Consider the following 25038-nt stretch of genomic DNA (forward strand, 5'->3'; position numbering starts at 1 on the left):
GTCGGAAGGGTCCTTCAAGATCATAGAACCACAGAATTACAGTATGACTGCATCAAGAGGGATGTCAAAGCCCCCCCAGCTCCACTCCTGCCCTGGGCTGGTCCCACCCCTCCATCAGCTACCCAGGGTCCCATCCATGTCTTTGAGCACCCCAAGGGCTGGGTCACCCCCAGCTCTCAGCCCATCCCCATAGCAGTGGCACTGCAGCCCCTAAGCATCCCTCATGGCCTCCTCTCACCCCACTCCAACAGCTCTATGTCCGCAGGCTGGATAACAGCACAAACCCACCCACCAACGTCTCCAGGAGCACCTTGGACCACCATAAGCAGCTGCTGCCCCTGCAGTCCTCCCCCCAGATATCTCCCATCCGCTCGGCACAGCGATGCAGCTCCCCCACCGCACAGTGCAGCCCCGCATACCTCCCTCCCCCATTGCACCTGGAGTGCTCACGCACCCGCGCTGCAGCCGCTGCTATGGGAGCTGCGTTGCCATGAGCTCCTGGACAAACAAGCAAACCCAGCCCATGGGATCCGTCCTGGGGACACGGTGCAGCGTGGCTCCGGCTCCCCGTGTCTGACGCACGATGCAAGCATTTGAGCTATGGACTTTCTCCTCTCTCCAGCCTCCTTAACATGCACTTAAAGCTGTTTTGTTTTTTTTTCCCCTCTCCCCCAAATTATGGGATCTTATGATTACAAGAAATCATGGAGGAATAAGTATAAATATAGCTATAATTATGTATAATCGTAATTACACAGATAATTTTTACATGAAAGTTGAGAGCCGCTCCCGCAGCTAAAGCCTTAAGGAAAACAAACAAGCAAACAAAACCACTGCAGCTCTCTGTCCTGGCAGTGCCAGGCTCAGCTTTTCAGGAGATGGAACATCTCAGAAGAGAATGGAAAAAACACATTTTGTCCCCACAAAATCACATGTGAGTTCTGAGCCCACCCCATTGCATCTCTGGGTCTGTTCCATTTCCCAATGGCTGAACCGAGCTGAGCTCTGTGCATACACTCACAACATAGAGCGGGGCTGGGACAGACCAGAGTCCATCTATCTCAGCCAGTAACACATGCTGGGCAGCACACAAACCCAGGGCAATTACAGCCATCCTTCCAGCCATACTCCTGCAGCCATCAACGTTTCACCCTTCCCAAATTGCATCTTGCCCAGCACGTTTATCTGCTCCTTATGACCTCTCTCCCCATTGCTGGTCCGCTCCTTGGGTCAGCCCATTCCTGCCGCTGCAGCCTGTGGCAGTGAGATTGCACGTGGTGTGAAGATCTCCCTGTATTCCTCTTTTAATTCAATTGCAAAGTAACGCACTCCATTCACAGCAGGTAGCGCAGTGCAACAGCACTCCGCGTTACCACGGGAGTTGTGGGCCTGATTCATGTCTAGGTTAAAGGACAACGCCATCACAACCGGAGCCAAGTGAATGGAGAAGGAAAGGAGAGGAGTGATCGTGCACAGTCATCAAGAAGAAATGCTCTTATCAAAATTTTGCTTCAGACACAGATTGGGCAGAGCCAGTGGCACGACGCCACCTGACACCAACTGATCCTCCACCTCCGGGTTTAGGAAGGATTAAGGACTCCCAAAGCACCGAGCACCCAACATGACAGCCATCCTCATGCACCCTTGTTTGTACAGCCCTTGGCACAACGTAATTAAGGACAACGGCTGGGTGTCTTAATAGCTGCTGCAAGACAAACAACCATCTGCACCCCGGTGGCTGCAAAGCCGCTTGGCAGCTTCCGGCCCCAACTACAATTTCTGAAACCTTTTGCAAAATCAAAGCTGTCCAAACAGACCTGTTGCCTAATGAATGTTCCTAAGGAGGAAAAATAACGAAGAGCAACACAAATCTGCATGCAGTATTTTGGAGATAAGCCGTCCTGCAGGCAGGAAGTCCGTGGGAGAGGCAGAGCTGCACCACCTCCCTCCGCTCCCTGAGCACATCGCTGCACTTTATCGCGTCAGTGTCGGTTTGAAACTTCATGACTTAAGACTGCAAAAACTCCATCGGATCTGGGGCCAACTGTGCTGCTACACAGGGGGTGGTTTGCAGCAGTTGGGTTTCCGGAGGCAGCTGCTCCTGGAGGAGGTCTGGGGACATCTCCCACGTGGAGCTGCAGCAGCGCCGCACACAGCAGGAGGCTGCAGCTCAATTTTTGGAATATCAGAACAGTTTTGTGAAAGGCAGAGAAGCAGAAAGCAGTCGGCAAAGGTGGGGAGGGGAGTGGGATTAAAGGGAGGGGTAGGATCTCCGCATGGATGAGTCACAGCTGAAAGACAAAGGTAAATAACATTCAAATGATTAATTTGTTATGAGCGTTTTATTACGGCTGTAATCACGGAGATGAGACCATAACCTTTGACTACAGAGGAGCCAGTTCAGCTCTCAAAGGGATATAAGTGCTTTTTCCTAGTATTGCACGCACAGAAATTCTGAGGATTTGGGCTCAGTGCTTCCCACCTGCCTGCTGTCGTGCTGGGCAGGTATTTATACATATTCATCCTGCTGCTTATCGCTCAGCCAGTAAAACCCCTGCATACGACACTCTGCTTTTAACCCAAACCCTTCCCAATGAAAGCCAAAAGCAAGGTGCACTCCCTCTCCCTCCCTCCCTCCGGTTCTTTTGCAGCTGGGGGCTGGCTCTCATGTATTACAGTGAGAGCAAAGTGCAGGACTGCAGCCTTGGACTTGACAGAGACCAGCCCTGGTGCTGATGGCAGCAGAGGGTGGGGCAGGGCGTCATGCAGCGCCATAATCAATGCATTCGGCGGTGACAATAGTAATTAGGATCAGAATTACCTCCCCGTGCCCACGCTGTCTCACACAAGGTCTGTAGGAGGGGAGGGAAGATCATGTCCAGCGCTGTACAGAGCTGAAGCTGCTGCACAGAATGAGCTCATCCAGTCCTAAACCCACCCAGCCTCCTCCCTACACCCCCTGGCAACCCTCAAACCGCCCCCAACCATCAGCACATGAGGGCAACAAGGGAGGAGAAAGCTTAGCTGAAATGGGGCCAAAGGAAAAACCATACAGCCTGTGCTAGGAGTGAGATAGTTCCCTGTGATGCTGAAGATGCTCCGCTCTCGCAGGCACCATGGGCTGCATGGCCCCTTGGCTGCAGCGAAGAGGTTCAGAAGAATTTTACCCAATATAAAGACACCTTAAGGGCCATCGAAGGCAGGGCCAGGCTCCCAGCTTCCTGCATTCGCCAGGCGTGAATCAGCTGGGTAGAATTTGACCTCAGGAACTAAATTCGGGGTGAATCAGATTGGGTACCAGATTTCACCAGGATTACAGGCTTCCTCCCGGGCTTAGCACCAGCCCAGTCCTGACAAACGCAAACACGTGCAGACACACGAGGCTGCTGCACGTGCACCATAACTGTCCTCCTAAAATTGAGACCGTGCTCACTTGGGTCTGTGCAGCACGCATGCTACAAAACCTGCTGAACTGTGCTATGGGCACACCACTCACTGCCAAATTTCCAGACACGTCAGGACAGCGAGTGGCTCCTGACCGCATGCTGAAGTGCTCAGAGGAAAGCCCAGGGGATAACCCAGCACCAAAACCATGCCCACAGCAACTGCCCCTTGCAGCAATGCAGTGCTGAGCTGGAGCTGAGCGTGCCGTGCCGTGCAGCTCTCGTGCAGCACTGGGTTGCATCATGCAGGGAGCACGCAGCAGGACAAAGCGCCTCGAGGAAAGATGTGCTGAGGCTGAACACCTGCCGTGCATTGCTTCCAGAAAGGTGTTGGTGGCACGAGGTGGGAAGTGAGAGGCCGAGTTTGGCTGGCAAAAAAGTAAAACGGGACCTTGCAACTGATGGTTTGGGAATGGGGCCTCTGCCAAGGCACAAAGCAGCTGCAAGTGAGGGGGCATAGAGGCGCTGGAGACGCAATATGAGCAGCTCCCACCGTGATTTTTTGGGGATCTGACAGATGAGTGGCCCCAGTCTGTGATAACAGCCATGACACCATTCCCTTCTCGTCCCATGCCCTGATCCCAGCTTGAGGCTCCCACCTGACAACGCAAGGAGCAGGAGCCCCAGCCCTTGCAGAGAGACAAGGTGTCCCCAAAGACATCTTGCCTCAGTGCCATCGGGGTATTTTGCCTTGCTTTGAATTTCTGAGCTCACTTCTGCCACGCTGATTTTAAGGGAGAAGCTGTTGCAGGCTGGGATTACTCTGATCACAGCCATTGATCCCCACTTTGGGGCAAAACAGCAGGTTTCTGCAATTCCCAATGCAGATGCCCACCTACCAGCTATCACTCTGATGCCTTAGGTGCTTTCTCTCTCCCAATAAAGATCCCTGAGTCTTTTAGCCTCAGAACTTAAATGTTGCAAAACAGGTACACGGCCTCATAAATATCCACACAACCTCATTAACCAGCTGAAGGCTCGCAGTACCCACTGAAACACAATACATCATCATTTATGCTGCAAACCATGTGAGAATGACACACAATGCAAAAACAAAATGCCTAATTAAAAGTGACACAAGAGCACAGAGCCAGATCGTAATCAGAGCGGTGGATACTGGGTGCTGCTTAAAAGGAACGAACTCACTTGCCCAAGTGTGGATTGAGAAACACTAAGCAGTAAATCCTCACACTGTGTGTCTCATTTATGTTCTTTTTACAAGCAGGGACAAAGAAAGGAGAAACCATTTGCCAAATAACAGGACGGGTTATATAGAGCCAGGCAACCTTCAGGCTCCTAGAGCAGCTTACAAGCAGGCTGAAGGACACTGGGACAAGCTGAGGTGCACAGCCAAGGAGACAAGCAGGATCACAGACTTCACCTGATAGAAAAAGCAGCGGTTTCTTAGATGAAACCAAGCCCCTTTATGCTGGAGATGATAGGATGCAGCTGCTTGGGGGAGAGCCCTGGGCACAGACAGTATCACCCAACCGCAGAGGGAAGGGAAGAGGCTGCAGCACCGGAGCAGAAATGAGTGATGTCACCACCACTTAATTAGTCCTATTTTTTTTTTTTTCAATACCTGAAATTTCCTGGAAGCTACGTGAGCAGCAGATGGGCTGGAAACCTTCCTGAGCGCAAAGCAGACCGGGCACGTCCTGTCCTGCCTTCCAAAGCCTTCTGTAAATTCTTTGCAGGTGACGTCCCTTCTGGGGGAAGTGATTTAGATGGCACCAAGAGGCTTCTGCTCCTGCAATAAATTCAGAAATCAGAGAGGAGATGAAGGGGGCAGGGGGCTGGAAGGAGGAAGGGGATGTGGACAGCCTTGGGCAGGCACAGAAAGGAGTGAAAGGAGAAGGTGAGAATGGAAATGTGACACTGGATGGGTGGATAGAGGGAAGGAGTGGAGCTGGGGAAGGCTGGAGAACAGCCCCAGCCATTACCAAGCACCACTGCGGGGTGAAATTCTCCCCCCAGCCTCAGTGCCCCGTCCCAGTGTGGGTGGCACAGCGGCAGCGCTTCCCTCACCTCCATCCCTCAGGGGGGGATCAAACCCCCCCAGCCACAAACCCAGCTCCACTGCTGGCCTGCAGCCCCACATCCACCGCCAGAGCCTACTTCTGAGCCTAGCCTCTGAGCAGCTCAGAATAGCAGGATAGCAACCAGCAGCCAAATGTAAGACGACACAGGCAATGAGGGTCTCTTTTTCTTCTTCTTCTTTTTTTTCTTTTTTTAATGTCTTGGTGGACCAACCTCAGCTCCAGCACCGGGAACCGCAGCTGCTCTGCCCCATGGCCGCAGTATCAGCCATTCCCCTGCAATGTGTCACTGGGCTGAACGCACACAGCTCCCACTGCAGATGCTCCTCGCGTGCCCGGCGCAGCCCAAACGCGTCCTGCTGACCCACTCATTACCCTGCGGCCCCGCAGCTCTGTCTCTGCCTTGCTTAACCCTAATCACCCTGATTCCTTGAGGCAATCGCTGATTCGCTGCTTATGCCTCATACATTACCCATACTTAATGAACAGCAATTACTTAGGGAGCTTTGATAAATGAATTATTCTACTGTGCGCGAACTTATTGAGCCAATAACCCTACAAGGTGCTTTTTCAAGCAGCTGGGATAAATCCCCGTGCACCAAGGGAACTCCAGGTTTGTCTGCACAGAGGTTTAAGCATCCCCAAGTGACTCTGCTGTGGTTTAACTCATCCCATTCCACCCCCAAACCTCAACCTACCAAACAACCACACTGCAGGCTCCAAGAATTCATTGCCTTGCTCTAGATGTCCCCACAATGGGAGATCCTCAGACCACTCGGCATCTTTGGATGGTGACTCCTGCATCCCAGGAGATGAGCAGGACCAGGAATACCACCACGGGAGCAGGAGGATACTATAGTTTGGCTGGAGGTGGATGAAACTTTCACCTCATCCTCCAGAGCCTTCTCCATCTCACTGACACTCTCCTCACTTCTTCCCTCCTTTTTCAGCTTGTTTTGCTGTGCAGCCAAGAAGGCTGGCACCAAATCTCAAAGCCAGATTTTGGAGAGCAAGCCCACTCCAAATTGAACCAAATACCTGGCCGAGGAGCAGCGTCAAGAACATCAGCAGGAAGAGCAGAAACAGCCTGACTCAGCGCTGCCTCTCCCATAGGGCAGGGAAGACAGCAAGGGAGAGAAGCATGCAGCAAGGCTTCAGCTGCCACCGTGCAAAGCAGATCTCCATTTTCCATCCTTGGAAGGACAACACAGGGTAGCAGGTTTCTCCATTAAGCGCACCCCAAATACGAAAAAACAGCATCATCTCAGGATCAGGACAGGCTGCTGGGCATTGCCTTGGTTAGTCTGAAATTAAGGTTCCCTGGGACCCAGCACTGCCTCCCAACAAAGGCGCAAGCTTGGGTCCCCCATCTCACCCCATTGCCTAGCAGGTAGGACAAGAGGAGCTTAGTACCTAAAAAGGAGAGGTTAGAAAGCAAACATTTTCTTCAGAGGGTTATGGCAAACACTATCCATCCTTCTGGAAGGAGGCAGAGCTTTACTGCTCATCTCAGAATGGAGAGGCTCCATTGCTGCCACTGGAAAATAGCTTTCCACCCCTCCTTTCCCAAGCAGTAAAGTCAGCTTTAATCCTAAACATCTTCCTTCAGCATTCTTCCATGACAGAACGCTCCTGCCTCTCCCTCCAGCACCTGGGCAGGTGCCTAATAGAAGGGATAACGGATACAGTACATGACCCTATGCAGAAACCAGGACTCAAAGGGCACCCAACAATACATTACAACTAGACCTGGTCACAGTGTTTTGTTTTGGTTTCTAACCCTTCTGTTCCACACTGGCTGAAGCCGCTTCAGCCAAAGTGGATACACTCTCAGGCTGGATCCAGTGTTACAAATGTCATTTCAAGGAAAAGATGATGGGGGAAAGAAAGAATTGATATGTGGAGGAGAAGGCAGTAGGAACTGATGCTCAGAAAGATGTGGCTGCTGGTGCAATGAGCAGCAGTGCTTTCTCTGCAGCAGTCCTTCCCGGGACATTGCAAAACAGAAGCGTGCTAGCATCCAGCCTGGCTCCTAGCCGCTATTAAATGGAACCAGCCTAATTCCGCCTCTATCTCCTTCCCTTGGAGTGATCATTCACTAGGAGCCATCACAACGGCCCTCAGCACCAGAAAAAGCAAAGAACCTGCCAGGTGACCCCGTGGCCTGATGCTAATCAGGAACATTGATGTGCCTGCAACCGCAAAGCCACAGACAAGCAGTCCATGATGAAGCAGATATCTCACCTCGCCTTGCAAACGCCACGAGCTTTGTCACCTCCCAGCCATAAACGTCCTTTTAATCCTGAAAATCACCAGGATTAAGCTGGGATGTTTTGACAAGAATCCAACGAGTGAGGGACTCAATATTCAAATGGGTCATCCGAGGAAAGGTCAGATGGATGCACCACTGGGAAAGGACGTTGTTCTTGGCCAAATATTAAAACTGTGCTTGAAGAAAGGTTAAATCCTACTGGAATGGGTCAGCTTCTTTATGAAGTCCTCTACAAGACCGAAACTACACCCCCATCAGGCACGGTTCTTGTTGGAGCAGGTCTGTGACAGACCCAAGCTTTCTCCCACTTCACTCGGTGGGGAAATTCCCAGCTCTCCTTCCAACGCGGGGCAGAACCGGAGCGTAAAGCAGCAGCTTTCCCACAGAATGAAAATTCCACCTTTGGGCCAGAGAAGACCATCCCCTTTTCTGAAAGCATCATAATGTTAATAAAGCAAAGGAAGCAGAAGTAGGTGTTCTAGCCCCATTTTTCACACGAGAAACTGAGTTAAAGCAGGAAAACCCTTTCAAGAGAGCAGTGTCCAACACTGGTTTATTCCTAGGTCCAAACAAGTACTTCAGGGCGTGCCACCTTGGCAGGCTAGAATTTATTAAAAGAGAGTGGTTTTTGGTGTCTCCAGAGTTTGCTTTTAAAGGGCTTTTGGGACACACGGGTGCCAAAGAGGGACATGGGCACTTCTGGGATCCAATTCGGTGTCTGGAGATTTTGAATGTCTGCGTTTCTGTCAGACCGAATAACCTCAAGGACTCTCACCCCCCTGCACAGAGGGGTCCCAAAAGCACACCCACCATCCCCAAACACTCAGAACATCAGAAGCTTCTGCGTGGTCCATGGAAGACCATGAGCACCTCTAACTGCAATGAGCTCAAGACGCATTCCCCAAACCCCCACCCTTAGCAAACTCAGACCATTCCTTTATGATTTCCTCAGCTCCTTCACTCCACTACAAAAAAAAAAAAAAAAAAAGCCACAATTCCTCTGGCTGGAAACCCGAGAGGGCTGAGCCCAGGCTCCATGACCCAGGTGTACGGTTGCAGCCCAGCACCTTTGCTTGCTTTCTTCACCATTTAAGGATGAGGAAAGCAGCTGCTCAGGGCCCAGCGAATTACCTGGGAGTGATTTGTTTTTGCTGTGAATGCCTATGCCCTCACCACACAAACAAGCTCCTGAAGAAAGGAGGGTACAGAGAGAGGGAGAAGAAAAAAAAAAAAGAAGCCAACAGGTTGATCTGGATTACATCAACGGTTACACCCTCCTCCGTTTAATGAACATAGGAGAACAGGTGCTTGTAATTTATTAGCCAACCCACGAGCTGAGGAGACAGGAATTAGCCGCCCAAGCTGCTCAGCGTGCCACTGCTCTCCTTCCCTTTGAGGCAGCAGCAGCGAGAAAACTTCTTTTTTTTTTTTTTCTTTCCCTACCTCTTTTCTCCTCCCCTAAAGCTGCAGAGCCACGAGCTGAGCATGACTAACCCCTGCAAAGCCTTCAGCAGTGGTTCCCTCTGCTCCTGGGAGGCATCGGGGAGGATGAGCCGAGGGAGAGCAGCTGGCACGTCCCCGGAGCGCCTGGGCCGCTGCAGTCCCAGCAGTGTGACCAGCCCCAGCTGTGGGGCCCTCCATGGAGATGGTGGGTACCAGAGCTCCTCTTACCTCTCCATCAACGGCACGTTCCTGCCTCCTGTGCATCTCGACATTGACACCGACTTCCAGGCTGTGCGGGAGCAGGAGAAGGAGGACATCAAGCTGCTCAACAACCAGTTCGTGACCCTGATTGAGAAGGTACGGGGAGCTGCTGCGGTGCAGGGATGGGGGTGGTGGTGGGGAAGCAGACACAGACACTGTCATGAGGCTCACGAAGGCCTTCAGAGAACCACTGCCAGGCTCTGAATGTGAGACCAATTACCCAATTAGATATTCCTTCAGCGCTATCTCTTAGCACAAGGGCTACCATCACCTCTAAGTGAAGCTGGGCCGCAGCTGTGGTCAGCAGCACCGGGCAGCCCGTGCCTCTGCTGTGCTGTGCTGGTCACCCTGGGTCCCTGGGCAGCACAGCAGGGACAGAGACCTTCCTGCCTCAGCAGCAGGGACATGGCCAAAGGATGGTGCTGGATGGAGCAGGCCTTGGTCCTGCAATGGACCGAGCCATGGGCAGTAAGGCTGGCTACAGTGGCTGCTCAAATTCCTCCCTGGCTGCAAAGAGACAGCTGAAAATTCACCTCTGTAGCTGCATGGTGGGCGAGGGAGACCCCCCACCCACCTCCCTCCTCTGCGGTTTGCACTACGAGGGGTTGCACGCTCAGCCAAGAAAGTGTCGCTTTCATCTCTTAAGAGCCATGAGAAGGCAGAAGATTTTTCTCAAAGGAAAACAACTCATCCAGCCAAGGCAGGTTTCTGCAAAGCCCTGGTGCTCTGTAAACAGATGGTAATCTCCTAGGATTGCTTCACTGCAGTCTACAATACTGGCGCTCAATGCCAAGCTACTACAGCTTGGGATTTATTTATTTTTTTTTAGTACTATTTTCTCTAAGTCACCTTCTAAAAGGACCAGAGCTCGCACTGGCAAGGAGGAGGGTGGGGACCCATCTCCCCCAGTATCCATCTCAAGGAAGAGCTGTGCACCCACCACACCTCCATATGCCAACAGTGCATGGCAGCACCAGGGGCTGACCCTACACAGAGGAGCACAGCAGCCTCTGCAGCTCTGCTTTCCTAAGCACTGATCTTGGCCTGAATTTGGAGAACAAGTGGTTTGGAAATCACCTGGAGAGTGATGTGTTGTATGTGCTGCAGCCCTGGTCCTTCAACCACCCACACCATGAGGTTGGGGGGTGTGTGTGTACCAAACCCTGTTCAGAAACCAGACTTCGGGTGAAAGGATGGGGGCAGGGGAGATGGGAGAAGACCACACAGTGACAGAATGTACGTGAGCCTGACCACAGGCACCAGCCTGTTCCACACAAATGGAGATGGAAGAAGTGACAGCCTCTAGATTTCCTGATAAACCCAACATGGTGACCTGCTGATAAGTGTGCATTACAGGGCCTGATGGACAAAAGATAGAAATAACCCTCCTTAGTTAAGTGGCTTTGACTTCAGCACCTGCAGCTTCTGCAGTTAGCTTTGAAGGCTGCAGCTTCAAGTGGTACATAAGGCAAGTGGGAAATTTCAGCCACCTGCCTCGGGCCTTCATTCCAGAAGAAAGTTAATGACACTTCCTCGTCGCAGAGAACTTGTCTTTTTAATCAGGAATTCAGATGGTCTGAAGCCCGAGCAGCTAATTCCTAGGATAATTGACAACAATAACTGCAGGAGTTTGCTGCTGATGGGTTTCCAGCAGGCTGTTCCAGATCTGCCAGCGTTGCCTTTCCATTTGATCTAGATACATGCAAGTGGGAGACAGTCAACAGCCGAGTGGTGGAATCCCTGCCTGAAGCTCTGCCTTCACCCTGAGCAGCTCAGATGCAGAGGCCTCCAGGGTCCAAGCTTTGGTCACTTCTGCATTTATTCTTCCAGGAAATTAGGCTCGATCTGGGTTATTCTTCTGCTACAAAGCTCACGTTCCATGACTTCGCAAAGGATTTCTGCTGAAGAGGATGCTGTGTAAGAAGGCAGGATGAAAGCAATTCAGCCCAGTGGGTGGATATGGTTTGGGAACAGGGTAGAAACTGGAGGTTGAGGTACAGGAAAAAAGAGCAACAAACCATCAGGAGCAAAGTCAGAAACCAAAACTTCATTTGAGGGTCAGAGAGAGACTGGGAACAGCAGCCAGTGCAAACGTTTACTATTCTAGCAGTGAATGGGGAAGCGGCCATAAAATGAGAGGCTGTTCTCTACATCCAACCCCACAGCTTCATTCCAGCCCCACTGACCACAGGCCCGCTGAAGGATGCAATCCCGAAGATGCCTCAGATGGAGAGAACAAATGGCCCAATTGGCTCCTGGTAGCCCCAGAGGCCACTTCCTCATGCCACTGAGGTGCTTGGCCTCACACATGCGCACACGCAGCGTGATGCTGTTTTTGCGCCAGGACAAAGCAGCCAGTTACCAAACTGTGCTGCCAACTTCATGTCTGTGGACATGTGTTACGTTGTAAGGAAGAAAGGAGTAGGTCTCTAACAGCAAGACCTGGAAGACCTTAATGCTCACACCCCTTCTGCTCACAACCAGCTGTGAGCATCTGAGCACTTCTGCTTTGCTTGGCTGCCCTCTGCTCAGACGAGAAGCTTTTGGGAACGATGCTGTCTCTTCCCTGGTGTGTATGTGCAGTGCTCAGAGCTGGGCACTCTGACTCTTTGATTCACTGCTGCTTTCGTGGCCGAAGCTGAAGCCCAAGGAGGAGATGGAGGCCTGACAGCTCCTGTACCCCACTTCTCACCATACAGGGTATCGGTGAAGCTGCATCTTCCTCGTAGCACAGATGAACTCATATCAGCATTGAATCATCTCCATGACAGAGTTAAGGCAACCAACAGCTCGGAGCTCACAGCCAAAACGTGACAAAGGGAGTTTGGTTTTGTTCACAGCGCAATGAGACGGGAGAGGTAACAATTAAATAATTAATTAACGTTAGTCAAGAGCTTTGAACGTGAAAACTGTTGAACACTCAGCGTTAGTGTTCAGATGGCGAGCATTAGGAAAGAAGAGTGCCAGATTTGAATAGTGGGTGGATGAGAATGCAACGTATCCTCTCTTAGCAGATAGGCGCACGGAGACCTCACATGGAGCCTAATTATTTCAGTTATTCTCTACAGTTCCCATAGTTCTTGTCTACACTGCTTTGCAATACAAACCAAGACTCTGATTCATTGCTCAGACTTCACCACGGTGTAATCCTACAGCTTTGAGAGGGGTTATTTTTGTTTGTGTCACTCTGAGGCAGTAAACCAGAATTCCATTCACCACAGGCATGAGCCGTGGTGGATTTTCAGCCTTTATTTCAATATGTTTGGAGGCAAAGGAGACCACCATAGATCAACCCTTATTTTCCAGTGACTTATTAAGAGATGCTCATTCATTTTCACGTGAGCATGCTTCATTAAGAAATTAAGCAGCATGAAATGCATAAAACCTCTGTAGTCCCTATATTCTTCCCCAGCCCTAGATCTTTAGGAGATTTCTTGCTCTTACCCAGAGATCTCAGCTAAGCCCAGCAGCATTTCACTGCTGCAGAGGTTTCCAGACCAGAGGCAGTCAGCTGTGCTCTCGAAATCACTGAGCTCTCCGCAATCTCTTTGGCAGGTCCAGTGCTTGGAGCAACAGAACAAGATCCTGACGACACGGTGGAACTTCCTGAAGGATCAAGACAATTCCCACTCTGAATCAGACATGAAGGCCATCTACGATCAGTACATGAGCAAAATGAATCAAGAGATGCAGGCACTCAACTACGAGCAGGAGAATCTCGAGTCGGAGTTGACGGAGGTCCTGAGCACCATGGATAGCTTCCGAAGCAAGTAGGTGTCCAGCATGGCTTGATGTATGGGATGGGGGGGGGGGGATGTTTGCAAGGTGCTGGTTAAGCTATGGGTCAAGGAGCAGTGTGGCACTGATTGAAAGCAGCCAAGCTGCTATTCTCAGAGGAAAAAGAAGACAGCGTGTTTGAGAAGTTGGCTTCCTAGCCTCTTCCTAACTAGAGATGAAAGTAACCTACAGAAAGCAAAGTATGAGGGCATGTGAGATCAGAACACAGGAAGCAATACGACCAGGAATGATAGCCACCAAAACAAAGAATTAGTTTTTCACCACACTGTTATCACAAACCAAAGCTTTCTCCCTAGACCCACCTATGGATCTAGGCCCCTTAGCATTAACAAACTTCCTCTCTTTTCCTGCTTCTCCTCCCTAGAAATTAAAGCGAAGTTCTGCTATCACCAAAAAGTCAAATTCTCACCAAGAAAACCTCTAGATAGAACTTATTGAGGCAGATGACAGTTGGAGAGGACTGGCTGCAGAGGGCTTATTGCTGCTTTTGTCAACAGCTTTGAGATCCTCAGATAACATCTGAGATGCACCACGGCTCATTTAAGAAGACAATGCTTTTCTTATTATCGGCGTTATTTGCATACCACACAGATGAATCCACAATTAGATACTTTCCCTTCCAGTTACACCCATGTGCCTGTACAGGATCTCTGTTTCTTCCATGCTGATTTGCAGTGAGGAGGACCCACCTGTGGGCACTGTCAAAACAGAACAACAAAGCTAAGGGCCAACCCCTCTGCTGATATTGATAGACATCTGAAATAACAGCCCACACCTCTTCCTGATGCATGTTGTGATGTGTAAATAATGACAGCACCCTTCTCCAGAGAGCTTAGCCCAAGGATCTTAGTGATCCTTGCAGGCTTTGATTAAAGCCAGCTGCTCAACACATCTGCAGATCAGGGGAAGGACTGATACCTCCTTAAAGGTATCCAGAAGGACCTTATGGACAGATGGAACAGGGCAGCAGTTACATTTACTCGAGCTCACGGAGTGAGCTGGTGGCAGAGTGGGACAAGGAACTAGGGAGTTTGGTTCCTGACCTTATGCTGAAGACATTTATGCTCAGCCTCCTTCTAGAACTGAGGCACTCGCCTCGTGGCGAGCATCCCTGCTTTGAGATGTTGGTTTCACTTAAAGACCTGGAATCACTGATGCTTGCTTTGCTGACAGATAGCAACCCTGAACTTGGATCAAAGGCACTATAGGGATTTACCATTTACTCCCTATCCCCAAAGGTTTAAGACCTTCATACCCCTCTGGAGCTCCTGCTCTTCCTTGCATATCCTCAGGAAGCAACGGCTCTGTAGTTACAGAAGACCTCCTTGGCTTATTCCATGACAGTCAGGAGAATGGGCTGGCTGGTGGAGAGACTTCAGATCAGCCACTCACTTTATACTCCTATTTGTACTCACATTAACTTACTAATTGCTCTTGTCTGGCACTTAATATTATTATTTCCCAACCTGATTTCTTAAGGATAGAGGTACTTAAACAAACAGGCTGTCTGTGTATTTCCCCCTTATGTTTGATCCTGGACAGTTTCAACCTAGTTGGACTAAAGGGCAGACAAGGCAGAGAAGCTACACTGCTAGAAATTCAGAAATTACAACTACTTCAAGGGACAGGGCCCACGTCCCATCCGGCACACAGGGGATAAGGACACAGCATGTAAACATATGCAGTATTATCAGGCAGCAGAAATCCAGGTGGATTTCTGTGACAGCGACAACCCACCGTGCAGCCCTCAGACATTGGTAATCCCTGGGGAGAGCTCTGCTGCTTCTGCTGAACTTCCCAGGGCAGTGCTCCAGCCCCATGCTAACCCACTCCAGCTCTGCTGAGTCCTGCAAGTCAAGAAGGCTGCCTCTGCCCAGCTGTTTTTTTTTTCCTGGAGTAAATGGGCTCCCTAATCCATGCACATTTGGAGGTTTCCAGCTACTGTGGAGGTTTATTTTCCCAGGGGAAATATTTTGGGAGGAGCAGAAGGTAGGAACTCCGCTACCAATTTTAACTGGGTATCCACTTGTCCCTGCTGTGGCATTCCATAGAGCACTGTGCATACGGTGGCGAGGCAAGCAGGCTGCTGCCCAACAGCTCACACGTGAAATCTGTCTGTCAGCATCCTCAGAAAGACTCTAATTTGTCTTTTTTTTCCTCTATTCAGGGACAGCTTTGCAAAAAACACACAGGAGACTTAGCTAGCTGGGATGCTTCCACTTCTTCCAACCTCCTTAGGTTGCCTTTGAGCAGTGTTGCTGTCTGTTGTCATGGTTTCACAGACAGGAGGATGGAGAGAGGACAGAGTCTGAACTGGGACTCAAACCACGCTTCTTTAGGAAATCATGCCAAAACTGAAACATGCTCAAGTAGGGGTGACTGCCTAGAGTTTGCTTCAGCTCCCCACGCGTGATTTGCACATGCAAAAACCCATTTGAATGAGAAGGCACAGAATTTTTGCATGTGCTGAGCAACTCTGGGGTGGGACTGGAGAAACACCACAGGAAAACATGGAGTTAACAGCCTTCAGAGGGGCCAGTTCTGAAAGCCAGAGTTTGTGATAATCGGGTTTTCCCCCTGAACACTCAGTCAGCACTCCTGCACCTTCCACCTTTACAGATGGTTTTCAGCTGCTCCCTACCCTGTTTTCTTGCTCTGCAAGACACACACTGACTTAGTTCCATGCTGCTGGGCTCAGATCTATCCCTCCCCTGTATCTTTACCCTAAGGTAGCCTTGAAGGAACATCCAGAGGGGAACGTAGCCTGCCTGAGATTCAGCTCAACTCTGATTTTGTTCCACTGACTCCAGAAGGAGCCCAAGGCGACCAGACGCCCATCTTAAGTGTGGCTAAAGTGAGATAGGATGGATTTATACCTCTATGCACGATTGCTTGAGGATTACCTTGAAGGAGATAAATGCTGTGATGTGTTTGTAGAAGGCTCCATCTCCATGTGAGTCACCTCCTGGCTGCCAGGTCCCTCCGGAGCCATGCGGTGAGCGTGTCGGGCTGGCTTGGCCTGCTCCCTTTCAGTCAGGAGCGTTGTTTGCTCCACATGGGAGATTATGTCAGCGCCCGGCAATGCGTTGAAGCTGCTTCAGCAGGCTGGGACAGACTGGGATTGGGCTAAAATGCAATGAGGATGAAGGAAGAGTGGCAGGCTGTAATTAAGCTTGGTACATAGTTACTGACAACACAGCTAACATTCCAGCTATAGAGCAGAAAAACCAGACAGGTAAATCTTGTTAGCCACGCTGCCTAGCCTTATAAGAACAGGCAAAGAGAGGGTGAGTTTAACACCATGGGGTACCTAGGGGGAACCTCAGAAGTGCCCAGCTGTAGAACCTGTGACAGTCAGATCCTTCTGTGCCCTCACTGTCCCCTCCATGGAGAAGGCAACAGCTCAAGGGAGATGTTTTTGACGTTCCAAATCAGCTCCTGGACAGGACGGATCCCTTTTGCCCTGCAAAGCGATCTCCCATGCTGCGTTCCCAATACTTTTTCTTCTTTCTGCCCCTAGGCACAGCCCCCTCTTTCTGGTAAAGATCTGTTCAACAGCAGAGAAGGCTTCCTTCTAACTGGAGTGATGTGTATGTGACTGCCAAAGAACAGAATCAATCACAGAATCACAGAGTGGCCTGGGTTGGAAGGGACCCCAAATGCTCCCTCCTCCCCTCCAGCCCCACTCCCTGCCCTGGGCTGCTCCCCAACCTCCATCAGCTGCCCAAGGCCCCATCCATGGCCTTGAGCCCTTCCAGGGATGGGGCATCCCCACTTCTCTGGGCAGCAGTGTCAGGGCCTCACCCTTTTCTGAGTAATGAATTCTCCCCTCCCCTCTTTTAGTTTAAAGCTATTCCTCCTTGCCCCATCCCTATCTGCCCATGGAATGGCTGCCATTCCTGATTTCATTATCATCTCTCTGTTAGGAGATGCCATTTCACCTCATTCCTAAACGTCTCAGCCTTCCCCATACCAATTTGGTGACGTCTATAAGTAGCACTCAAAGATTTAATTCCCAGCCTGGAAACGCTCTGAGCACATCTGGATAAGAGGAACTGGAGGTGCCACGGAAGACCAGGGAAGCCAGGGCTTCTCTGAGAGAACCCCCTCCTCCATCCTCAGCAGAACCAGCACTCCTATAGCATGCCCTGTACCCATCATGTAACATTCCTGGCCTCCTTCGCAGCAAATCAACCAATCTGCTGGTCACAGATGTGGCCCAGAAGAGACCTTGTGTCCCAAAGGGCTGGTGTATTCCCTAAGCTATCCTCCTGGCTCTGTTGCCAACCTTCAGGAAACGTGTTTGCCCCTGGACCAAGTCTTTGCTGTCCTAGTCCTTATCAAACCTGTTTCTAAACACCTGCAGGGTTGGTTCCTTTGCTGGATATTAGCACTCCGCCCTGTTCCATCTGGTTTTTGTTACCTTCTGCTCTGTGGGCACTGTTTTCCATGAAATGTTTTGCCATGTCCTCTGTTCCTTCACAAATCATCCTTACGTTTAAGATAGGCTATGATGCCAGTCTATTTTATGGTTGGTTTGTTTTTTTTTTCCGGATTTTATACAATCCAAAGCTTCCTCCTTTGAGAATTCTCTCAGACACTGGAAACCAAATGCTGAGGACACCTGAAAGAGGAAAAAAAGAGGAAGGCTGGGGTGAGAATCTGGGTTTCAGAGAACAATTCACCAAGAACAGTTCACCGTACCTCAATTTATAGTGCCTGCTCTCTCTGTCTCTCACCTCTCTAAGCTAAGGTTGCTTAGCACTCAAACTAAATTAGTATTAAAGCTACCTGCTCTGTACTCTGGGGTTTTTCAGTCTGAAGGTGCTAATGGTGTTAGCATGGAGCAGCTTGTTACTGTCTCTCTTTTCTAGGTGCTCACACCTAAGATATCTCACCCCTTCTGTCTAGGGGAGAGTACATGAAGGAGGTGGGACAAGACAGTAAAAGCAGAAAGCCTAAATGCCGATGCTTTTCTGGGGGGGCCAGCAAGACAACCTTAAGCATCTGACTGGCTTGAGCAATTTCTCACTGCTTTTTTTCCCCCCTCTCCTTAGATACGAGGATGAGATTCGCCTCTGCAGTGGCATGGAATACACCTTCATGGAGCTCAAGAAGGTCAGTGAGAAGAGGAGCTTTGCATCTGCACGGTCTGTACACAAGCCCTGCACTCACAGAACAGCATGGGAGAGCAGTCCAGGCTCAGCCAGGACAGCCCAGAGCTGCCCAGGAGCATGAGAGCCCTCATACCACAGAGGTTTTTTAGGGTAGTAAGGTCTTGAGGAAGACAGCAGCATGGTGAACAAGGTCACCATTTCAACAGGGAGAGTTTAAGGGAATCTGGACCACTTGTGGTTACAGAAAAGCCCCCCAGCTTGTGGCAGGAGCCTGACCCCAACCACACTGCACCCCAGGACCCTCCAAGGCAATGCCTCTCCTCCTTGGTGTGCATTCTCTCCGAACAACAGCACAGGTTGGGAAAGGCTGGAAATTGATAAATGTGTTTGCTTTTGTTTCCACAAAACATTGTGTGGCCACACCCTGCTCAAACATCCCGTCCCAGAAGGAGCTGCACTTGAATATCAGCTCCGATGGAAGGCTTTGTGCTCAGTCTTTATATTAAAAAAATAATCCAAGGTGTAGGAATGCAGGATATTATTAGGCAGAGGAAATGTTCTCCGCAAATGATCATTATGGCTAATTGCATGTTTTCCCTGACGCAGTCTTCAGCCAGTAGGGGCAGTTCTGGTGACTTCTGTGGACAGCATCAGTTTCCAATAACCCCTGCTTTCTGTGGTGAACAAAAGATGAGTGGGTACGGACCAGCCCTGCCCGTTTCCTTCTCCACCCTTCCATTTGAGACTTCCACCTAAGCTCTCACCTAAGGGAAAAAAAAAGAAGAGAAAAAACCAACGGCCACTGAAACAAAAAGTGCAGGGCTGAAATCACAGAGGAGCTTCCCTGCTCACAGAGCCTGAGAGCAGTTCCATGAGTGCCAGGCAGGGCGAGGGGGCAGCAGCAAGGACTTCCCGAATTCTTCATTAATACACTCAAACTGTTCATTAATGCACCTCTTGCAGGATTTAGATGCCAGTACCTTGCATAGAACGGAGCTGGAGGTGAAACTCAGCGGGCTCCAAGAGCTGATGGACCTGAAGAAAACCATCTACGAGCAGGTAGAAATGCAGCAGGGAGGGTGGCCTTGGCACACAAGCAAGGCAAAAACAAACAAACAAACAAGGCCTTTTTGCAGATAGCTCCAATACAGAGGGCTTTGGTCCCAATTTGCACCAAAATGAGATGATTTAAGCAAAGGGAGGAAGGATGCAGCTTAAACACAGCGATGTGATTTCAGCCACTTACTCAGAGCCTGTAAAATGCTACCAAGCAGGCTCGGCAGTATCTGGGGAACACTAATGATTTGTCAGAATTCTACCAATACAAACAATTAGAACGCTTGGCGGAAGAATGCTACTATCCTTTGTGGGGAAACTGAGGCAGGGAGAAGCAGAATGACCTGCACACTGACAGAACTGTGTTAGAACACATCCAACCATGAGGCCTTACTTTCTCCTAAATGATCACTCCTGGTGCAGAGCAGTTCTCAGGAGCAGTGGGATATCAGATCCTACCCAGGATACCAGGGTGCTGCCATTTTCCTCTTGGGCTGATTTCTTCTAGGTCCCACGTTGCTGTTCTTAGCAGCAGCCTGCACTATTTCTTCACCCATCCTCCATGCAAAGAAATTACCTCCCACCTCTCTCCCTCTCCCCTCTATTCTGGTTTTCATATCAGTCGTTTTCTCACCTGCACCTGTTGCTTTGACTGATGCCAACGCACAGGCCCATATACCCAGCAGAGGGGAAAATGCAGGGAAAACTGCATGACAGATTCACTCATAGCATGTCAGTATGAATCAGAAGAAAACCCCAGCCCCGATCCTCTTTTTCATTTTTCCCTTTTCTTTTTAGCAGAGTACTTGCAATACACATGAATTTTCTCATATAGCTACTGCCATGCTCAAAGGTTAACAAGGAAGCACAAGGATTAAATAACAGCGAGGAAAAAATGCTCTGATCATGCCATTCTCTGAAAGATCGGTGGGGTACCTTCCTTTATTCATGAATCGCCACATCAGGGTGTCCTTTGTTTCCCAGTCAGGGGAAGAGAAAGCAAACAAGGCGTACAGATGTTTCTCTAAGAGATTAGAGGCCGCTGCACAAAAGGGAAGAACAAAAAACACTGAGATGAAAGCAGAGATGGGGAGCGTCGTATGCTGTTCCCATTCACGCTGGTGCAAATCAGAAGAAACTGCAGGGACACCGATAAGAGCAAGCCCTTGCAGGAACAGTCTGAGGCTGGGGGAGCTGCCAAGTGAAGGTGTACAGTAGCTGCTTGGTGCGAGGCATCAAGTCCTGTCTTGTCAGGATACAAACTACCCAGCAGAGCAGTTTACAGGCATAGGTTAAGGGTCTCTTTTAGGTTCACTGCATTCATCATTGTCTGACTCCTTTTTTTCTAAAACTGTGACCGAGTCAGCTATCGAGAGTAAATACGTGGGTCAGTGATAGTGCAGCTTGTGCGTGCCTGTTTCTCACTCCCCAGGGCTGGTTTGAGTTTCTCCAGCATACAGAAGCAGCTCTGCTGATGATGGATGTGTTCAGAGAAGGGTCTTCATTCTCCCTTATCTTCCTAGACACAAAGCAGACTGTAACAACAGAAGTGGCAGCCCCTGCCTCTGTAGATACTGAAGCAGAGCTGAGTAAAGTCATCTTCCTGAGAGCACCAGCTGCAGAACCATTCACAACGCCCTATTTCTTGCCCTGCACAGATATGCCCACCATCTGAACATGAGTAGATACCGAAGCATCATCAGTAGTTCAATTAACCTGCTTTTGATGCGGTGCCAATACACCATTTTGTTGGAGATGTAACAGATTCTACCCAAAGGTCCCAAACTCATGCCATAGCCTGAGCCTGGATGCAAGGGGAAAAAATACCAGCTTCAGAACGAAAACCTACGAAGTCTCCCCATCTACACACTGCATACCAGAAAGATACTTTGCCTGGCTCAGCGTATCAGATCTGCCAGAGTTCAGCTCTCTCGTGGCAAGTAGCTTTGTTCAACACTTGATATCTCCGTTCTCTCTTTGCTATTCAGGAACTCGAGGAGCTGCTGACAGAAATTAAGGACATTTCTGTTGTACTGGGAATTGACAACACGTGCAAGCTTGACCTGAGCAGAATTGTGGAAGAAGTGAGGGCTCAGTACGAAGCCCTGGCTCTTCGGAGCTGGGAGGAGGCTGAAGCACTTACCAGGAGAAAGGTATGTCTCCTTATCTGATCGGTACTGGGGAGAGGAGGGAGAGCAGAGGGACAGAGAAACTACAGGACTCAGCAAGATGTGGAGAGACAAACTACACCTGGGAATGCAAGGAGGGACAGGGTGCTAACCCAGATCAATCCCTTCTAACTCACGTGTGTAAATCAGGAGTTTCACAGCCCTAGGCTGTCCACACCGCCAGCTGAGGAAGGCAAGGTCATTACCTAGTGGTAACTTGGCCCACTTACGGTGCAAATGATCTTCCTCTGGTGCCTCCTCCAAACAGAGCAAGCAAGAACGTGGTGAACACCAATGGACAGTGCGTCCCATGCCTGGCACAGCTACAGCCAGAAGGCAATATAAGAACGAGCCCTAAATCTTTCCACATACCAGCTATTTCTCCCTGTTTAGGCGTTTCTCCCCAGGGGCAGTGGGAAACCTCCTAGATTCCTTTGCTACAGCAGAGAAGCAAGAGATAACCCACTCTTCCATCTTCCCTGCAGCTGAATGAAGGGAACAGCCAGTCAGCCACCTACGGGGGTCACCTCCTTGACAGCCGACGGGAGATTGCAGACCTGAACATCCAAATCCAGAAGCTCAGGTCCTGCATTGTGTCCCAAAAAAGCCAGGTGCGTCTTGGGGTGGGTGACAAAGCTCTGACAGGCAGATCTGAAACTACAACACACCTAACACCTCTGCTGCTTTCTCTCCCCTTGCAACACCAGTGCCTGTACTTAGAGGAGAATATCAAAGAAGCAGGAGAGCATGGTGAGACAGCCCTCAAGGATGCCAAAGCCAAACTGGTCAAGCTAGAAGAAGCCCTACAAAAGAGCAAGGAGGATATGGCTCACCTAGTGAAAGAGTATCAGGAGCTGATGAACATCAAGCTGGCCCTGGACTTGGAGATCCTCACTTACAGGAAGCTGGTGGAAGGAGAGGAAAGCAGGTGAGGTGGGCATCTCTGCGCCTAAGCAGTGGGAGGGATGCACGCAAACACCTAGGGAGAAAGCAGACAACCCATGCATTGAGGCTGGTATTGAAGGACTGATCAAAGGAAGAGCAAATCCCAGAAGTCCCCATACAGCTCAGCCCTGTTTCTTGCTTTGAACTTTTCCTTAAACTCTTTGGAGTGAAAAGCACCAGCACTTCTCTAACGATGCTATGCCCACATGCTGTTGAGTTAGCTTTCCCAACCCAACCATGCACTTAGCTCTGCCCATGCAGCCCAGCTCTCACGGGCCAAACTGCAGCCCCCCCATGCCTTTCTGGATCTGCAGATATTAACACACATCTTCACATTCTCTCCTTATCTTCACAGCATGGAGTCACCAATACCCACAGTCATCAGCTCCGTCCACTCCAGACCAAAGCACCGTAAGTGGTTTTATTCACACAACTTGGTGAAATAGCATAAATAAAACATTTCTAAGCTCACCCTCTCTCATCTCCCCCTGCTCCAGAAGTTTCTGCCAGCACCTTAAGGAACTCCAAGCTGTTTGCCAGGGGAACAGCCAATGTCAACGGTGAGATGAAGCTGAACGGAGGCAGCACAAAGACTCTGCTCTCCAGAAGCCACAGCGACAACCTGGCAACACCTGAAGCAGATCCCTACACCTGCAATGCTCGGCCAAAGCTCAGCCCCCTGCCCACAGAAGAATGCTCCTAGGAGAAATGGAGCCCCACAGTACAAACCAGACCCACTGGCACCTGTAGGCAAACGAGGCCACGGCACTTTCTCCTGAACTCAAGCCAACGTCCAAGGGCTGAAGGATGAGAATCCACTCCAGGCTGTCCCTTTTATCTTCACAGCATCCCAGTTAACATCTCTGTTACCAGTTACAAGCAGAAACCAACCCAGGGGTTTAGAACCTCTCTTATTCCAGTACCCACACTGACATCTTCTTCCTCTCTAGGTCTGTTTCCAGGGAGGATTTGCATTCATAACCGTTGAGATCTATCTATAGGAACCTTGGCAGGAGGGGAGAGTATTATTACACAAGCTCTTAACACAGTAGCCATCAGCCCAACCATTTTACCAGTATTACAAAACCATTCTTTCTGATCTGTCTCTGTTCTGTGCATGTCTGAGAGGTGCTCACTGATGTGGCTTACAATGGAAGGCAGCTCCAAGCCTTCCAAGCAGAGCTGGGGGAGATGTGGGCGACCAACCTGAGCCAGGTGAATCTGCGACATCTGGATTTGCATGTCTGCTGACAAATGTGCTGGCTCTACTGGGGAACCCTTGCCTACTTCAGAGTATTTAACCAATTTTTCTGCCATTTGGGTTGCCCCTCGTTCTTTCCCAAGCCACTAAAGCTCAAACTCCTTCAGCTTTTATTTTGATAAGTCATCTCTTTCTATCACCTCTGCCTGTTGCACCTAAAGGCACTCCAGACTTCAAATGCAATGGTGCTAGGTCCTAGAAAGGGGATAGCCTCTGGTTCCCATCTAACTAAAACAAGCAGGACTTGTCTTTGTATTTATTGAACTTCTGTAGTGGCTTTTACCTTACCTGGCTGACCACAGCTCATGCACTCCAGCTGCATTGCACCAAAGCTCCTGTGGCCAACTCTATAGCTGCAGTCCTGGCCTCAGTACACGCATTGCTGTGTCCCTCTTGCACACACTGACACAGGCAGAGCCCTGCAGTATTTTCCTTTATGAGGCAGAGCCCTGACCTCAGTCACTGCCATGCAGCCCCACCTGAGTTCACAGGAGCTGTTAACAGTCTCACGGTGCATCTCCATTGAGTGCATCGCAGCATTTTCGTGTTTCTGTAGCGTAGACAACGACTGCAGCATCTATGTAACCAAAACACCTGCTCTCCAGGGTTATGGCTGTTATAATAAAGTACTGAATGACACATGCACAGCATTGTATTACTCGTTTTCTCTGCACTTCTTCCACAACCCGCCTGAAATTGCAATTCCTTCCTCAGCTGCCTGGGTTGAGGACTCTGGCTAACCCCTCGCAGCCAAACGAAGCTGAAATTGCTTCCCAGACAATTTGCTTGGTCCAGATCCCCAGGGAGAGGAGCATGGAACTAGAGGGGCAGATACAGAGCCACAATTTTGGGGAGCTTCCCACTGGGCACACAGCATTCTCAGGACATGACGTGTTTCCACAAGGGGCACCAAGCTGCTCCCCTGACCCTGCTCTGAGCTTCCCCTTGCTCATTCCCCCTGCACGTCTGCAAAGAAGAACTTTGGCACGACTGGGGCCTAGGTCTACGCTGGGTAACCACAATTCCATGCAGCCCCTCATTTCAGAGGTACCCTTTCAGAGCACAGTGGTTTTCTTGCTGCTCCTTGCTCAAGAACATATACAGCTGAGGGCAGTGTGGCCCTGGCACTGCTGCTCAGAGAAACTGTGGATGCCTCATCCCTGGAAGTGCTCTAGGCCATGGATGGGGCCCTGAGGAGCTGATGGAGGGGTGGGACATGCCAACAGCAAAGGGGT

The 25038-nt window shown here is 50.1% G+C and overlaps 2 protein-coding genes across 3 annotated transcripts in view; one reads left to right on the top strand and one right to left on the bottom strand.

Annotated features, from left to right (window-relative positions):
* LOC110389176 (keratin, type II cytoskeletal cochleal) overlaps positions 1 to 5182 on the bottom strand; it is an 18718-nt gene extending 13536 nt beyond the window's left edge. Inside the window, exon 1 of the mRNA XM_021379147.1 lies at positions 5026 to 5182. The gene's annotated coding sequence lies outside the window, so the exon portion shown is untranslated. The remainder of the gene's footprint in view (positions 1 to 5025) is intronic.
* Positions 8768 to 24448, top strand: KRT80 (keratin 80). 2 transcript variants are annotated; one of them, XM_021379138.1, is made up of 10 exons: positions 8768 to 9058; positions 9219 to 9554; positions 13014 to 13228; positions 18314 to 18374; positions 19337 to 19432; positions 21418 to 21582; positions 22083 to 22208; positions 22305 to 22525; positions 22898 to 22953; positions 23040 to 24448. In XM_021379138.1, the coding sequence occupies exons 1-10, from the start codon at positions 8912 to 8914 to the stop codon at positions 23243 to 23245; spliced, it is 1629 nt and encodes a 542-aa protein (XP_021234813.1). In that variant the 5' UTR covers positions 8768 to 8911; the 3' UTR covers positions 23246 to 24448. The 2 variants fall into 2 exon arrangements, with proteins under 2 accessions (XP_021234813.1, XP_021234814.1); XM_021379139.1 differs by having other exon boundaries at positions 8770 to 9554.

This window comes from Numida meleagris, chromosome 32 (assembly GCF_002078875.1).
Source record: "Numida meleagris isolate 19003 breed g44 Domestic line chromosome 32, NumMel1.0, whole genome shotgun sequence".
Lineage (NCBI taxonomy): Eukaryota > Metazoa > Chordata > Aves > Galliformes > Numididae > Numida > Numida meleagris.